The 13,885-nt window shown below is 43.4% G+C and overlaps 1 protein-coding gene across 1 annotated transcript in view; it reads right to left on the bottom strand.

Annotated features, from left to right (window-relative positions):
- The window catches only part of ankrd26 (ankyrin repeat domain containing 26), a 130,446-nt gene that overhangs the window by 43,445 nt on the left and 73,116 nt on the right, over positions 1-13,885 (bottom strand). The window contains exons 29-35 of the mRNA XM_029758474.1: positions 11,460-11,606; positions 7,647-8,430; positions 4,797-4,981; positions 3,865-4,017; positions 3,041-3,216; positions 455-548; positions 28-54 (exon numbers count right to left, since the gene is read on the bottom strand). Coding sequence (XP_029614334.1) covers positions 28-54; positions 455-548; positions 3,041-3,216; positions 3,865-4,017; positions 4,797-4,981; positions 7,647-8,430; positions 11,460-11,606 — 1,566 coding nt within the window. The remainder of the gene's footprint in view (positions 1-27; positions 55-454; positions 549-3,040; positions 3,217-3,864; positions 4,018-4,796; positions 4,982-7,646; positions 8,431-11,459; positions 11,607-13,885) is intronic.

A 13,885-nucleotide genomic window follows, 5' to 3' on the forward strand; every position in this document is an offset into this window, starting at 1 on the left:
TACAGCTACTATGTCTGAAATACCAACCCCTCCTCCTGCTGCAGAGTCAGATGGCTGTGAAGAGATTGAATACCTTTAAAGTCAGTATTAATTTAATTACAACTCATTTACCCTTATATCTCCTGTAAAAAAAGTAACTCGTCTACTGGAAATTATAATTTCATGACATAGCATTTGTAAGACCACAAAAAGACAGCCAGGGCTTATAAATATTAAAAATCAGCACTAAAGTATAGGTTCTGCAAAGTTACTCAATGTTTATTTACCTTACTTACCTTAATACTTTCAAGATAAGTAAACAATATGAATACATCAATTCTCTGAAATATCCATTTAATATCCACCTTATATCTAAACATGGTGCTTTTTCCCAGCCCTGTGCATAGGAACCAAAGACAAAATGGAAAACTGACTGGGGGATGAAAATGTTTGGATGCAGACTGACTAGACTCACCATGGCAGAGTCTTGGACTCCTTTCTGCAGTGCCTCGATCTTGTTGGTCTGCTGCTTTGCTGCTGCCTCCAGCCTGGCATTCTCAATCTCCAATCTGCAGTCACACAACATTACCGTAATTTCCGGACTATTAAGCGTCCCTGAATATTAGCCGCACACATTGAATTAAAAAAAAATATTATTTTGAACATAAATAAGCCGCAGATGCCTACCGGTACATTGAAACAAATTAACTTTACACAGGCTTTAACGAAACACGGCTTGTAACAAAAATAAATAGGCTTTAACGAAACACGGCTTGTAACAAAAATAAATAGGCTTTAACGAAACACGGCTTGTAACAAAAAATAAAACATTTGCAGTAAGCTTTAGTTGTCTTTTTGCACTGAGTCAAATCCTCACGCTGCTGTTTCCAACGTCTTATCATCGACTCATTAAGACCAAGCTCCCGTGCAGCAGCTCTATTTCCTTTTCCAACAGCCAGATCAATCGCCTTCAACTTGAAAGCTGCATCATATGCATTTCTCCGTGTCTTTGCCATGATGAGGGTGACAAAATGACTATCGTAATCAGAATGATGGGAAGTCTGAGAGCGCTCGATTTAATCTAAACAGTAAACAAAAAAGTTGCTTGACCTTAACCCATTCGGCAATTTCATTGGTCTAATGAAAGCTTCATGCCGGCAAAAAACTGAGCACGTCACAGAATGTGTTTTTTGGAGAAAAAAAAATAGAAAGCGGGAAAAATCAAATCAAATCAAAGATTTTTTGAAAAATCCATATATTAGCCACGTCATTGTCTAAGCTGCGAGGTTCAAAGCCTGGGAAAAAAGTTGCAGGTTATAGTCCGGAATTTACGGTAATACTACAGTCACAAACTTCACATTCCAATAGTACGTAGTCATATTCAGAAACAGTTTTAATACAGTTTGTTTCCCCAAAAAAACGACAGATTCAATTTCATACAACCCTAAATTGGTGACTGAGTTTTGTGTGCGTGCGTTCACGCTTTTATGTGTGTGTGAGAGTACAGTCGTGGCCAAAAGTTGAGAATGACACAAATATTAATTTCCATAAAGTTTGCTGCTTCAGTGTCTTTAGATATTTTTGTCAGATGTTACTATGGAATACCGAAGTATAATTACAAGCATTTCATGTGTCAAAGGATTTTATTGACAATTACATGAAGTTGATGCAAAGAGTCAATATTTGACCCTTCTTTTTTAAGTGTTGACCCTTCTTTTTCAAGACCTCTGCAATTCGCCCTGACATGCTGTCAATTAACTTCTGGGCCACATCCTGACTGATGGCAGCCATTCTTGCATAATCAAAGCTTGGAGTTTGTCAGAATTTGTGGGTTTTTGTTTGTCCACCTGCCTCTTGAGGATTGACCACAAGTTCTCAATGGGATTAAGGTCTGGGGAGTTTCCTGGCCATGGAACCAAAATATCGATGTTTTGTTCCCCGAGCCACTTAGTTATCACTTTTGCTGGAAAAGGCATTGTTCATTACCAAACTGTTCCTGGATGGTTGGGAGAAGTTGCTCTCGGAGGATGTGTTGGTACCGTTCTTTATTCATGGCTGTGTTCAACTCCACCTATGAATGGTCTCGGGATGCTTTACTGTTGGCACGACACAGGACTGATGGTAGCGCTCACCTTGTCTTCTCCGGACAAGCGTTTTTCCGGATGCCCCAAACAATCGGAAAAGGGATTCATCAGAGAAAATGACTGTACCCCAGTCCTCAGCAGTCCAATCCCTGTACCTTTTACAGAATATCAGTCTGTCCCTGATGTTTTTCCTGGAGAGAAGTGGCTTCATTGCGGCCCTTCTTGACACCAGGCCATCCTCCAAAAGTCTTCTCTTCACTGTGCGTGCAGATGCACTCACACCTGCCTGCTGCCATTCCCGAGCAAGCGCTGTACTGGTGGTGCCCCGATCCCGCAGCTGAATCAACTTTAGGAGACGGTCCTGGCGCTTGCTGGACTTTCTTGGGCGCCATGAAGCCTTCTTCACAACAATTGAACCGCGCTCCTTGAAGTTCTTGATGGTGCAATCTTACTGGCAGCAATATCCTTGCCTGTGAAGCCCTTTTTGTGCAAAGCAATGATGACGAAATGTGTTTCCTTGCAGGTAACCATGGTTGACAGAGGAAGAACAATGATTCCAAGCACCACCCTCCTTTTGAAGCTTCCAGTCTGTTATTCGAGCTCAATCAGCATGACAGAGTGATCTCCAGCCTTGTCCTCATCAACACTCACACCTGTGTTAATGAGAGAATCACTGACATGTCAGCTGGTCCTTTTCTGGCAGGGCTGAAATGCAGTGGAAATGTTTTTGGGGGATTCAGTTCATTTGCATGGCAAAGAGGGACATTGCAATTAATCTGATCATTCTTCATAACATTCTGGAGTATATGCAAATTGCCATCATACAAATTGAGGCAGCAGATTTTGTGAAAATTAATATTTGTGTCATTCTCAAAACTTTTGGCCACGACTGTACTTTTGTGTTTGCTTGTGTGTGTAAGTACAAGCGTGCCTGTGTTCCTGCATGCAGTTGTGTGTGTGTGTGTGCACGTGTGTACCTCTGCACTGCCTCCTCCAGCTGTTTAATGGTGGTGTCTGAGCCTGCAAAGGTAGACAGCACCTCCTGCAGTTTCTGAGAGGCGGCGACCACCTCTCGCTCCTTCTCATCCAGACTGCTCTTCAGAGCTTTGATGCGCCGCTCCGCCTGAACGTACTGGTCCTCGCTCTCCTCCAGCTGTGAGGTAGCAAGTTCACAGAGTTAACGTGATTCCCTATTCTACTTGACAGACAATGACATTTGTTCTGCACAATATATTTCCATGTGAACATTCAGATATAATAGCATGATTCCCTATTCTATCTGTCATATCTATTCTATACAATACTTTTCTATCGGAACATTCTGTAATGTCGCACCCTCCTGAACAGGCCCGAGGTCAAGCGGTCATACGGCCATCTTTCAGAAGGTCACTAGCATCACTGTGAACATCTGTTAACCTATACATTGAACCATAGTTCTTACCGTAACCCTAACCCGGTCAGTAGCCAGCCGTACACAAAAAAATCCAACTTCACTAGTGAGCTGTCTAATCTAAGACAGGTTAAGCGGCTTGATTGATGCCACAGTACCCACCACCAGCCAGTCTACACCACCAGCCAGTCTACTGTAAATACCATAAATTGCCACAGGGAGGCACTGTCTTACTCCTACCAATATGGCTCCTTTAGAAATATAATTACTGGAATTGAACTTGAATGGTATGTCCGTTCTAGTAAGTCAGGTTCTACAATGCTTCCAACCTTCTCCGGGGTGACGTTTCCCCAGATCTAGGATCATATTCCTGTCACCTGAACATAACCTGAACCATTTGTATCCACCCACCTTCCCCTTAAGGCGGTCCATGTCCTTGAGCAGTCGCGCCTTCTCCTCCTCCAGGTCATTGCGGTAGCGTGTGTTCACCTCCAGGGAAGCCTCGCTCATCGACAGCTTCTTCAGTGAGTCGGCGAGTTCTTGCTGCAGCTGCCTCAAACCGGTCTGTGGGCCATGAAAAAGTAAGAGCGAAAAAACGTTGGGTTTTTTTGTTAGAGAGACTGAACTTTTCCAGGCTGGTAGAGAGAGAGAGAGCGGGGGGTGATTAAGACAAGCTAATCCTCTTATGTAGTAGAAAAAGGGAGGATGGCAAGCGCTACAAAACTACACTAGTAGATCATGAGAAGCGTAGGTTGAAGGTGCTCTTTGACTTACAGCTATTAGTGGCTAAAGTTAGCTTCTGTTTGTAGCAGATGTTATAGAGGTGACGTGATTACTTAATCTACATGTCTGAAGCATGTTTGTTCTACATGAAATAATTATATCTGTACATTTCATAGCGTAGTGCCCTGCTGAATGCTATTCTGTTCTCTATCCTTGGCCCTGTTCAAATTCTTTCAAGCTGCATCTTTCCTCCCTTTCTTGAAGTAGTCACTGATTAGAAATGACTGAACAGGTGAAAACCATGCGTTTGGAGGCCTTGCATTCACCAATCTAATCAGTGATTACTTCAATGAAGGAAGGATGCATTTTTTAGGGCTCTACATCAGTGTCTTTCTGTGATTCCTTGAATCCCATCTCCTTGCCTCCTTCTCAACCGTATTGTAGGAGGAATGTCTGAGGTCCCTCCCCTTATTCTTCTCCAATACCTTTTTGATGTGAGGAGAGAGAATGTGAGGAACCCAGGAAAGATGAGGTGAGAAAGAGCCTTTGTTCTACATGAAATATTTAAAACGTTCCACAACGTTGTGCCTTGCTGAATGCACCCCACATCTATATCACACCTCTCTGTCGTTCTTCTCCTCCTCCAGCTTGTAGACCTGGTCGCGGAGGTCGGCAGCCTTGGTGGCCAACTCCTTGCTCCTCTCCTCTACCAGCTGCACACGCTCCTCCCCGTCCGAGCGCAGCTTAGCCAGCAGGTCGCCAAAGCGCTCCTGGGCGTCCGTCACCGCCTTTTCCTTCGCCATCCCTTTGAATTTAATAAACTGCATTACTCCCATGGCACTCATCGTAAGATTAGGGGTGTTTACACTGGTGCCCTGGCTAAATTCCCAACCCGGCTTCATTTTTATCATGGCCACCTAATCATCCCCCTCATTCCTAATTGGCATATACCTCTCCTCACCTCTCCACCATGCTAGCTGTGTGGTGAGTGTTCTGGCACAAATGGTTGCCATGCATCACCCAAGTGGGTGCCACATATTGGTGGATGAGGCGAGTTAATCCCTTGCTATGCCAATAATTTTAAGCACCTAGGTGGAAAAGCGCTAAATCCATTTAATTATTATTGTAAATCCCCAAACGGGAACATGGATGTGTCACCAGCATGACAAAGTGAAGACATATTTTTAGAAATCTTTGCAAATTTATTGAAAATGAAATACAGAAATATCTAATTTACAAAAGTATTCTCACCCGAGTCAACACTTTGTAGAAGCACCTTTGGCATCAATTACATCTGAGAGTCTTTCTGGGTAAGTCTCAGAGTTTTCCAAACCTGGATTGTGTAAAATTGCCCATTATTCTTTTCAAAATGTATTATTGCTAGACAACTATTTCCAGGTCTTGCCATAGATTTTTCAAGTAGATTTAAGTCAAAACTAACTCGGCTACTCAGGAACATTCACTGTCTTCTTGGTAAGCAACTCCAGCTTAGATTTTGCCTTGTGCTTTAGGTTATCTTTGGAATATTTGTATTCTGTACAGACTTCCTTCTTTTCACTCTGTCAATTAGGTTGGTATTGTGGAGTAACTACAATGTTGTTGATCCATCCTCAGTTCTCTCCTCTGTAACTGTTTTAAAGTCAATCCATGAGCGGTTTCCTTCCTCTCTGGCAACTGAGTTAGGAAGGACGCCTGTATCTTTGTATTGACTGGGTGTATTGATACACCATCCAAAGTGTAATTAACTTCACCATGCTCAAAGGGATAGCCAATGTCTGCTTTTTTATATTTACCCATCTAACACTAGGTGCCCTTTGTGAGGCAGTACAAATCCTCCCTGGTCTTTGTGGTTGAATCTGTGTTTGAAATTCACTGCTCGACTGAGGGACCTTGTAGATAATTGTATGTGTGGGGTAGAGATGAGGTAGTCGTTAAAAAACGATGCTAAAATCCATGCAACTTATTATGCGACTTGTTAAGCACATTTTAACTCCTGGACTTATTTAGGCTTGCCATAAAAAAGAGGTTGAATACTTATTGACTCACGGCATTTCAGTTTTCATTTGTAAACATTTTGAAGAACACAATTCCACTTTGACATTACAGGTATTGTGTGTAGGCCAGTGACACAAAATCTAAATTTAATTCATTTTAAATTCAGGCTGTAACAACAAAATGTGGTAAAAGTCAAGGGGTGTGAATACTTTCTCAAGGGACTTAGTGTCAGAAAACTTAGCACTGATGGCTGATGAAACAAGCCAATAGATTCAATAGAATAAACTTCAAGCAAATCAATTCAATAGGATAAACTTCAAGCAAATAAATGAAATAGAATAAGCTAGATCAATGCATTAGAAAATCATCAGGGATCTCAGCTCATATAAAGTACCGTAAATTCCGGACTATAAGCCGCAACTTTTTTCCCACGCTTTGAACCCCGCGTCTTAAACAATGACGCGGCTAATATATGGATTTTTCCTGCTTTCTATTTTTTTTTTCTGAAAAAAAAAAACATTCTGTGACGTGCTCAGTTTTTTGGCGGCATGAAGCTTTCATTAGACCAATGAAATTGCCGAACGGGTTAAGGTCAAACAACTTTTTTGTTTACTGTTTAGATTAAATCGAGCGCTCTCAAACTTCCCATCATTCTGATTACGGTAGTCATTTTGTCACCCTCATCATGGCAAAGACACGGAGAAATGCATATGATGCAGCTTTCAAGTTGAAGGCGATTGATCTGGCTGTTGGAAAAGGAAATGGAGCTGCTGCACGGGAGCTTGGTCTTAATGAGTCGATGATAAGACGTTGGAAACAGCAGCGTGAGGAATTGACTCAGTGCAAAAAGACAACTAAAGCTTACTGCTAATTTTTTATTTTTTGTTACAAGCCGTGTTTCGTTAAAGCCTATTTATTTTTGTTACAAGCCGTGTTTCGTTAAAGCCTGTGTAAAGTTAATTTGTTTCAATGTACCGGTAGGCACCTGCGGCTTATAGACATGTACGGCTTATTTATGTTCAAAATAATATATTTTTTTAAATTCAGTGGGTGCGGCTTATATTCAGGTGCGCTTAATAGTCCAGAAATGACGGTAACCAGTACCAATGCAAAGTGCAGGTACATAATTATAGCACCACCTGGATAATATGCATTAAAATACAATATCAACACATTAAATATTAACACATTCTTCCCAGTCAGTGGTGTCATGTTAGCTAAAGCTAGGGGTTGGCAGAATGATGTCTGGACCTCTGTCTCCTCCCATCGCAAATCAAGACACAGGCTGAGGCAGGCAAGAGAGATCAGGGAGTTTTTCAATAATGGACTACTGAAATAATTATTGAAGTCTATTCAAAATTGTTGGTCTTAAGCTAGGGGATGGTGAATTAAATTGCTTGCCACTTCTAAAAGACACGGTCCACCTTAGGAAACAGCTAAAATACATTGGTTAAAAACTCTGCAATTGCATGCACCTTTGTTCTGGGCCCCCTCCAGCTGTTGCCTCAGCAGCATGGCCTCGCTCTGTGCCGCCGCCAGCCTCTCCTGCAGCGTCTCCTGCCGGGCGCACACTCTCCCAGCCTGCTCCCTCTCCGTCTGAAGAGCTGCCTCAAGCTCCTTCACTCGCCCCCCTATTTGGTCCTTGTCCCTCTGCAGCGTGGCGACCACATGCTCCATCTCGGCAAGCGACATTGTGATGCGGTGCACCTCATTTTCGAGGCCGTTTGCACGTGACTCTGCCTTAGCGAGTTTCTGCGACAGCTCGCCCACCGCCTCACGTTTGTTCGCTGCCTCGCCCATAAGCTTGTCTTGGGCACGCTGGTGCCCCTCGCGCTCGCGATGAAGAGCCCTTTCGGCGTCAGCGCGTGCTGCCTGGCATCTCTCTGCCTCCTGAAGAGCGCCGATCAGCCGCGTCCTCGCTGACTCACCTTCGGCTTCCAGCTGCTCCCTCACCTGGCGCTCGTGCTCCAGCCGTGTGGAAGCCACAGCCAGCTCGGCCTTGACGGTGGTCACCTGGCTGGTGTACTGGTAGACTGTCTGGGCCAGCGCATCCTCGTTGAGTTTGAGGTCGCGCCGGGCATCCTCTAGGCGCTCCCTCAACGCCTCGCTCTCCTCGGAGTGGCGGGACTCCTCCTGGCGACTGTGGGAGCAGGAGCGCTCCAGCTCAGCTCTCAGGGAGCTCAGCTCGTCCTGGAGCACAGAGCTCTGCTGCAGCAGCCCCCTCTCTCGGTCGGTGACCTCCGTCAACTGGGACAGGGCCTGACAAGTGAGAACAGCAGCAGAGGTCACACAGCACACTCAACATCACTTTCAGTGGCGAACATGAATAAAGACAGCAGAATTCAGTTATGACATCATTGTTTTAGCACTATCCACTGAGTTTATAAAACTAAAGCACATGATATGGTTCAATGTGCCAATAAAATCATCTCCATCTACTTTAGTTTCATTTAATTGCCGTCATCTTGAAGCTAAAATTGGGATCATGTAAACTCTGCTAATGACCATACAAAAAAAAAAAAAAGTGCTCTCCGTTACAATGTACAATACTGAGAACTTAGCAAAATTGCATGGGGCCGCCATCTTTATGCACCTCTGCTATTAGAGCCGGACTGGAAGATTGTTTTGATCACGCAGACTGGGATATGTTCTGAGTTGCCACTGAGAATAACATTGACGTACACTACCATTCAAAAGTTTGGGATCACTTAGAAATGTCCTTGTTTTTGAAAGAAAAGCACATTTTTTGTCCATAAAATAACATCAAATTGATTAGAAATAAAGTGTAGACATTGTTAATGTTGTAAATGACTATTGCATGTTACTGCAATACAGATAGATTGTGAACAATGCAGTTTGAGATTTACTTTAAGACAAAGTTTAATTCATTTCAGCCAGCAGACACCCCATTCTTGTTTATTTGTGTGCTTGTGTTTTATCAAACACTTCCACATACTTCTAATCCACTGCCAAAGATGGACACATTTTTAAGTTCTACCTACGAAGGTAATCTAAACTAAAGTGTTTTGTATTAACTTTCGTATTTTTGGTGGTTATCATGTAAATGTTCTGAAATAATGTTAATTTGAATATGTAGTTAAGGGCCCAGTGCAGTCAGAATAAATGTTTTGCTGTGTATTGTGTCATATTGTACAAAAGCTGATAACACAAAAAAAAGTGTACAAAAAAATATATACTGCTCAAAAAAATAAAGGGAACACTTAAACAAAACAATGTAACTCCAAGTCAATCACACTTCTGTGAAATCAAACTGTCCACTTAGGAAGCAACACTGATTGACAATAAATTTCACATGCTGTTGTGCAAATGGAATAGACAACAGGTGGAAATTATAGGCAATTAGCAAGACACCCCCAATAAAGGAGTGGTTCCGCAGGTGGTGACCACAGACCACTTCTCAGTTCCTATGCTTCCTGGCTCATGTTTTGGTCACATTTGAATGCTGGCGGTGCTTTCACTCTAGTGGTAGCATGAGACGGAGTCCACAACCCACACAAGTGGCTCAGGTAGTGCAGCTCATCCAGGATGGCACATCAATGCGAGCTGTGGCAAGAAGGTTTGCTGTGTCTGTCAGCGTAGTGTCCAGAGCATGGAGGCGCTACCACGAGACAGGCCAGTACATCAGGAGACGTGGAGGAGGCCGTAGGAGGGCAACAACCCAGCAGCAGGACCGCTACCTCCGCCTTTGTGCAAGGAGGAGCAGGAGGAGCACTGCCAGAGCCCTGCAAAATGACCTCCAGCAGGCCACAAATGTGCATGTGTCTGCTCAAACGGTCAGAAACAGACTCCATGAGGGTGGTATGAGGGCCCGACGTCCACAGGTGGGGGTTGTGCTTACAGCCCAACACCGTGCAGGACATTTGGCATTTGCCAGAGAACACCAAGTTTGGCAAATTCGCTACCGGCGCCCTGTGCTCTTCACAGATGAAAGCAGGTTCACACTGAGCACATGTGACAGACGTGACAGAGTCTGGAGACGCCGTGGAGAACGTTCTGCTGCCTGCAACATCCTCCAGCATGACCGGTTTGGCAGTGGGTCAGTCATGGTGTGGGGTGGCATTTCTTTGGGGGGTCGCGCAGCCCTCCATGTGCTCGCCAGAGGTAGCCTGACTGCCATTAGGTACCGAGATGAGATCCTCAGACCCCTTGTGAGACCATATGCTGGTGCGGTTGGCCCTGGGTTCCTCCTAATGCAAGACAATGCTAGACCTCATGTGGCTGGAGTGTGTCAGCAGTTCCTGCAAGAGGAAGGCATTGATGCTATGGACTGGCCAGCCCGTTCCCCAGACCTGAATCCAATTGAGCACATCTGGGATATCATGTCTCGCTCCATCCACCAACGCCACGTTGTACCACAGACTGTCCAGGAGTTGGCGGATGCTTTAGTCCAGGTCTGGGAGGAGATCCCTCAGAAGACCATCCGCCACCTCATCAGGAGCATGCCCAGGCGTTGTAGGGAGGTCATACAGGCACGTGGAGGCCACACACACTACTGAGCCTCATTTTGACTTGTTTTAAGGACATTACATCAAAGTTGGATCAGCCTGTAGTGTGACTCCAAATCCAGACCTCCATGGGTTGATAAATTGGATTTCCATTGATTATTTTTGTGTGATTGTGTTGTCAGCACATTCAACTATGTGAAGAAAAAAGTATTTAATAAGATTATTTCATTCATTCAGATCTAGGATGTGTTATTTTAGTGATATATATCAGCGTTATTTCCTGATAGTTGCTGGTTGAAAATACAATCTACACAGGACCTTCTAATCAGCAGGTCTGCATGGGCGGCAGTTTCAGCTTTCAATGGTGACATCACCATGCAGTAAATTGGGCTCCTGGGTGACGCAGCGGTCTAAGGAACTGCATCTCAGTGCTAGAGGCATTACTACAGAACCTGGTTTGATTCCAGGCTGTATCACAACCGGCCGTGATTGGGAGTCCTATTGGGCGGCGCACAATTGGCCCAGCGTCGTCTGGGTTAGGGTTTGGCCGAGGTAAATTAGAATTTGCTCTTAAGTGACTTGCCTAGTTAAATAAAGGTTAAATAAAAGAAATTAAAATTGGTTAATAGACTAACACCAAAGAGATCCAAATAACAGCTCTTATTTTTTTCCCCCCCAGTCCGACCCTGGGTTTATAAGCATGGATATTGACTCTGCCGCTCGAGCATGCTTTTGGGGCACAGTCGATAGCGCGCTGGACTTCGGGCTAGAAGGTCGAGGGTTCGAAGCCTGCTCCCTGCCCGTTTCATGACAGTATGTTACCTCGTTGCTCTTACTGACAGTCCTCCTGTTCTCCTCCTCGATCTCCTGCTGCTTGCGGAGGTGATTGTTGAGGAGGGTCTCCGACAAAGCTCGGGCACCTCGCTCCTGGGTCAGCAGCCTCTGGGTCTCGCTGCGGTCCTCCTCCGACTAGGGGATGACACAAACACACAGGCTACATTCATACTCATTCACGTCATAAATGCTGTGTGCTCAATAACAGACTATTAAAGAGAAGATATGGAGAAAGGTGTATTGATGTGTTTCTGAGTGATTGTTTACAACACTCTTACGACACCTGTGGTATGTGTGTGGCAATGGCGGAATAACATTAAAAACTTGTTAACTATGATTGATGGTGATGGTCATCTTTGCTCGCTGTAACCAACAACGTAATACATGGTAACAGGAGTGGAAATCGTGTTTTTTCTGTGAATGTTGGAGTTTATAGTTTATGGAACTGCAATGGATGTTATCAAGCCACCAGAGGCATGATAATGGGAATATGGATACCAATTGGAAAACATTTCGGCGGAGGTTTTTGATGTATATGTCTGCCATCGGAGTTACAAAGGACAGGGCCCAAAACCAATCAATATATTCAATACCTTAACATTTGCAAATGAGGAGGATAAAGACGAGTTCGCGGAGGTACTGGATCAGTTTGATGCATATTGTTTACCTAAGAACACCACATTTGAACGTTACGTGTTTTGCTGTCATATGGTGAAAAGTTTGACATCTTTCTTACAGATTTGAAATTAAAAACACAGACGTGTAATTTTCTTATTTTAGAATAAGGCTGCAATGTAACAAAATCTGGAAAAGGTGAAGGGGTCTGAATTCTTTACGAATGCACTGTATCCATATTCCAAATAATTTGAAACCACAGATTAGGGCCTAATGAATTCATTTAAATTGACGGCTTTCCTTATATGAACTGTAACTTTGTAAAATCTTTGAAAATGTTGCATGTTGCATTTATATTTGTGTCCAATGTAGTTTGCTAGATAAGCTATCTGTGCTACTTATGCGCAAACACTTGACTGGCGCCAAAAAATAAAAAATAACACTTCATGTCTAGGCCTATTATGTTAGTGGGCTTATTTAGCTAGTTTTCCAAAATATGCAATCTGCAAAACAGTTGGTGCAGCTCTATCATTCAGGCCATGTGCTTGCATTCATGATGATATAAGATTATTAGCTAGCTAGCTAAATTAGAATGTGTGTGACTTAAACCAGTGGCAAGCATTTGCCTGCATCAACATTTTCAGTCATCAGCTCATGCCATTTGCAGTTGAAATACATAGCCAACTAATTTTGTATTGAATAACAGTGTCATGTACATCTAGTTTAATTAAGAAAATATTGTCACAATGAACAGCTAGCGTTTGCTCTCTTTCTTACTATAGCGGGACCACAAGCAATCGATATATTCAATACCTTCACGTTTGAAAATGAGGATAAAGATGAGCTCGCGGAGGTACTGGATCAGTTTGATGCACATTGTTCACCTAAGAAGAACAATACATATGAACATTGTGCTTCGCTGTCGTATACAACAGCAAGGTGAAAAGTTTGACATCTTTCTTACAGATTTTAAATTAAAAGCACAGATGTGTAATTTTGTAGACCTAACCTCATCTATGTTTCGAGATCAGATTGCGTTTGATATAAATGACTTCAGAGTTGGAGAAAGATTGCTGCGGGAAAGTAAGTTACATTTGGACAGTGCAGTAAAAATATGTCAGGCAAATGAGCTGGCACAAATACATATTAAAACTTTTAACTCCACACCAGCAAACACTGCTATGGAGGTAGAAAGCGAAGCAGTGGATTTTGTAGACAAGGACACAAGGGGGCACAATGAGCAAAGGAGCCACAAGTAATATGATTGTAATAGGTGTGGCACCAGGCCAAGAAGTGCCCTGCCTTTGGAAAATTTTGCAACATGCAAGGGGAAGTCATTTTGGAAAAATGTGTTTTGCAAAGGACAAGTATGGGAGACAAAATGTTCATACCATTGAAATGGAGGAGAATAAACAAAGTGATTTGTTTGTGGGTACTGTGGATTGCATGGAGGATGTGCAAGAACCATCACAGGTCCATACTGTAGCTAGTGACCACTTGGTTGTACCACTCGTGGTCAATGGTACAATTTTGACCTTAAAGCTGGATGCAGGGGCTAAAGCCAACCTGATCAATGAGGGATTTTCATGAGCTAAAGCACAAACCAGCCATCATGCAAAAGGCTGTCTCTCTCAAAGTGTACAATGTCCAAGCAATTGAAACTAAAGGTTTGTGTCAGCTAACTGTAAAGAGGAAAAACAAGAAGCCACACACGTATGTTTGTGATTGTACCAGAGGGGCATGATTCTCTTTTGGGGGATCAAGCATGTGGGTCGTTGGGACTGGTTAAGCGAGTATAC

This window comes from Salmo trutta, chromosome 7 (genome assembly GCF_901001165.1).
Source record: "Salmo trutta chromosome 7, fSalTru1.1, whole genome shotgun sequence".
Lineage (NCBI taxonomy): Eukaryota > Metazoa > Chordata > Actinopteri > Salmoniformes > Salmonidae > Salmo > Salmo trutta.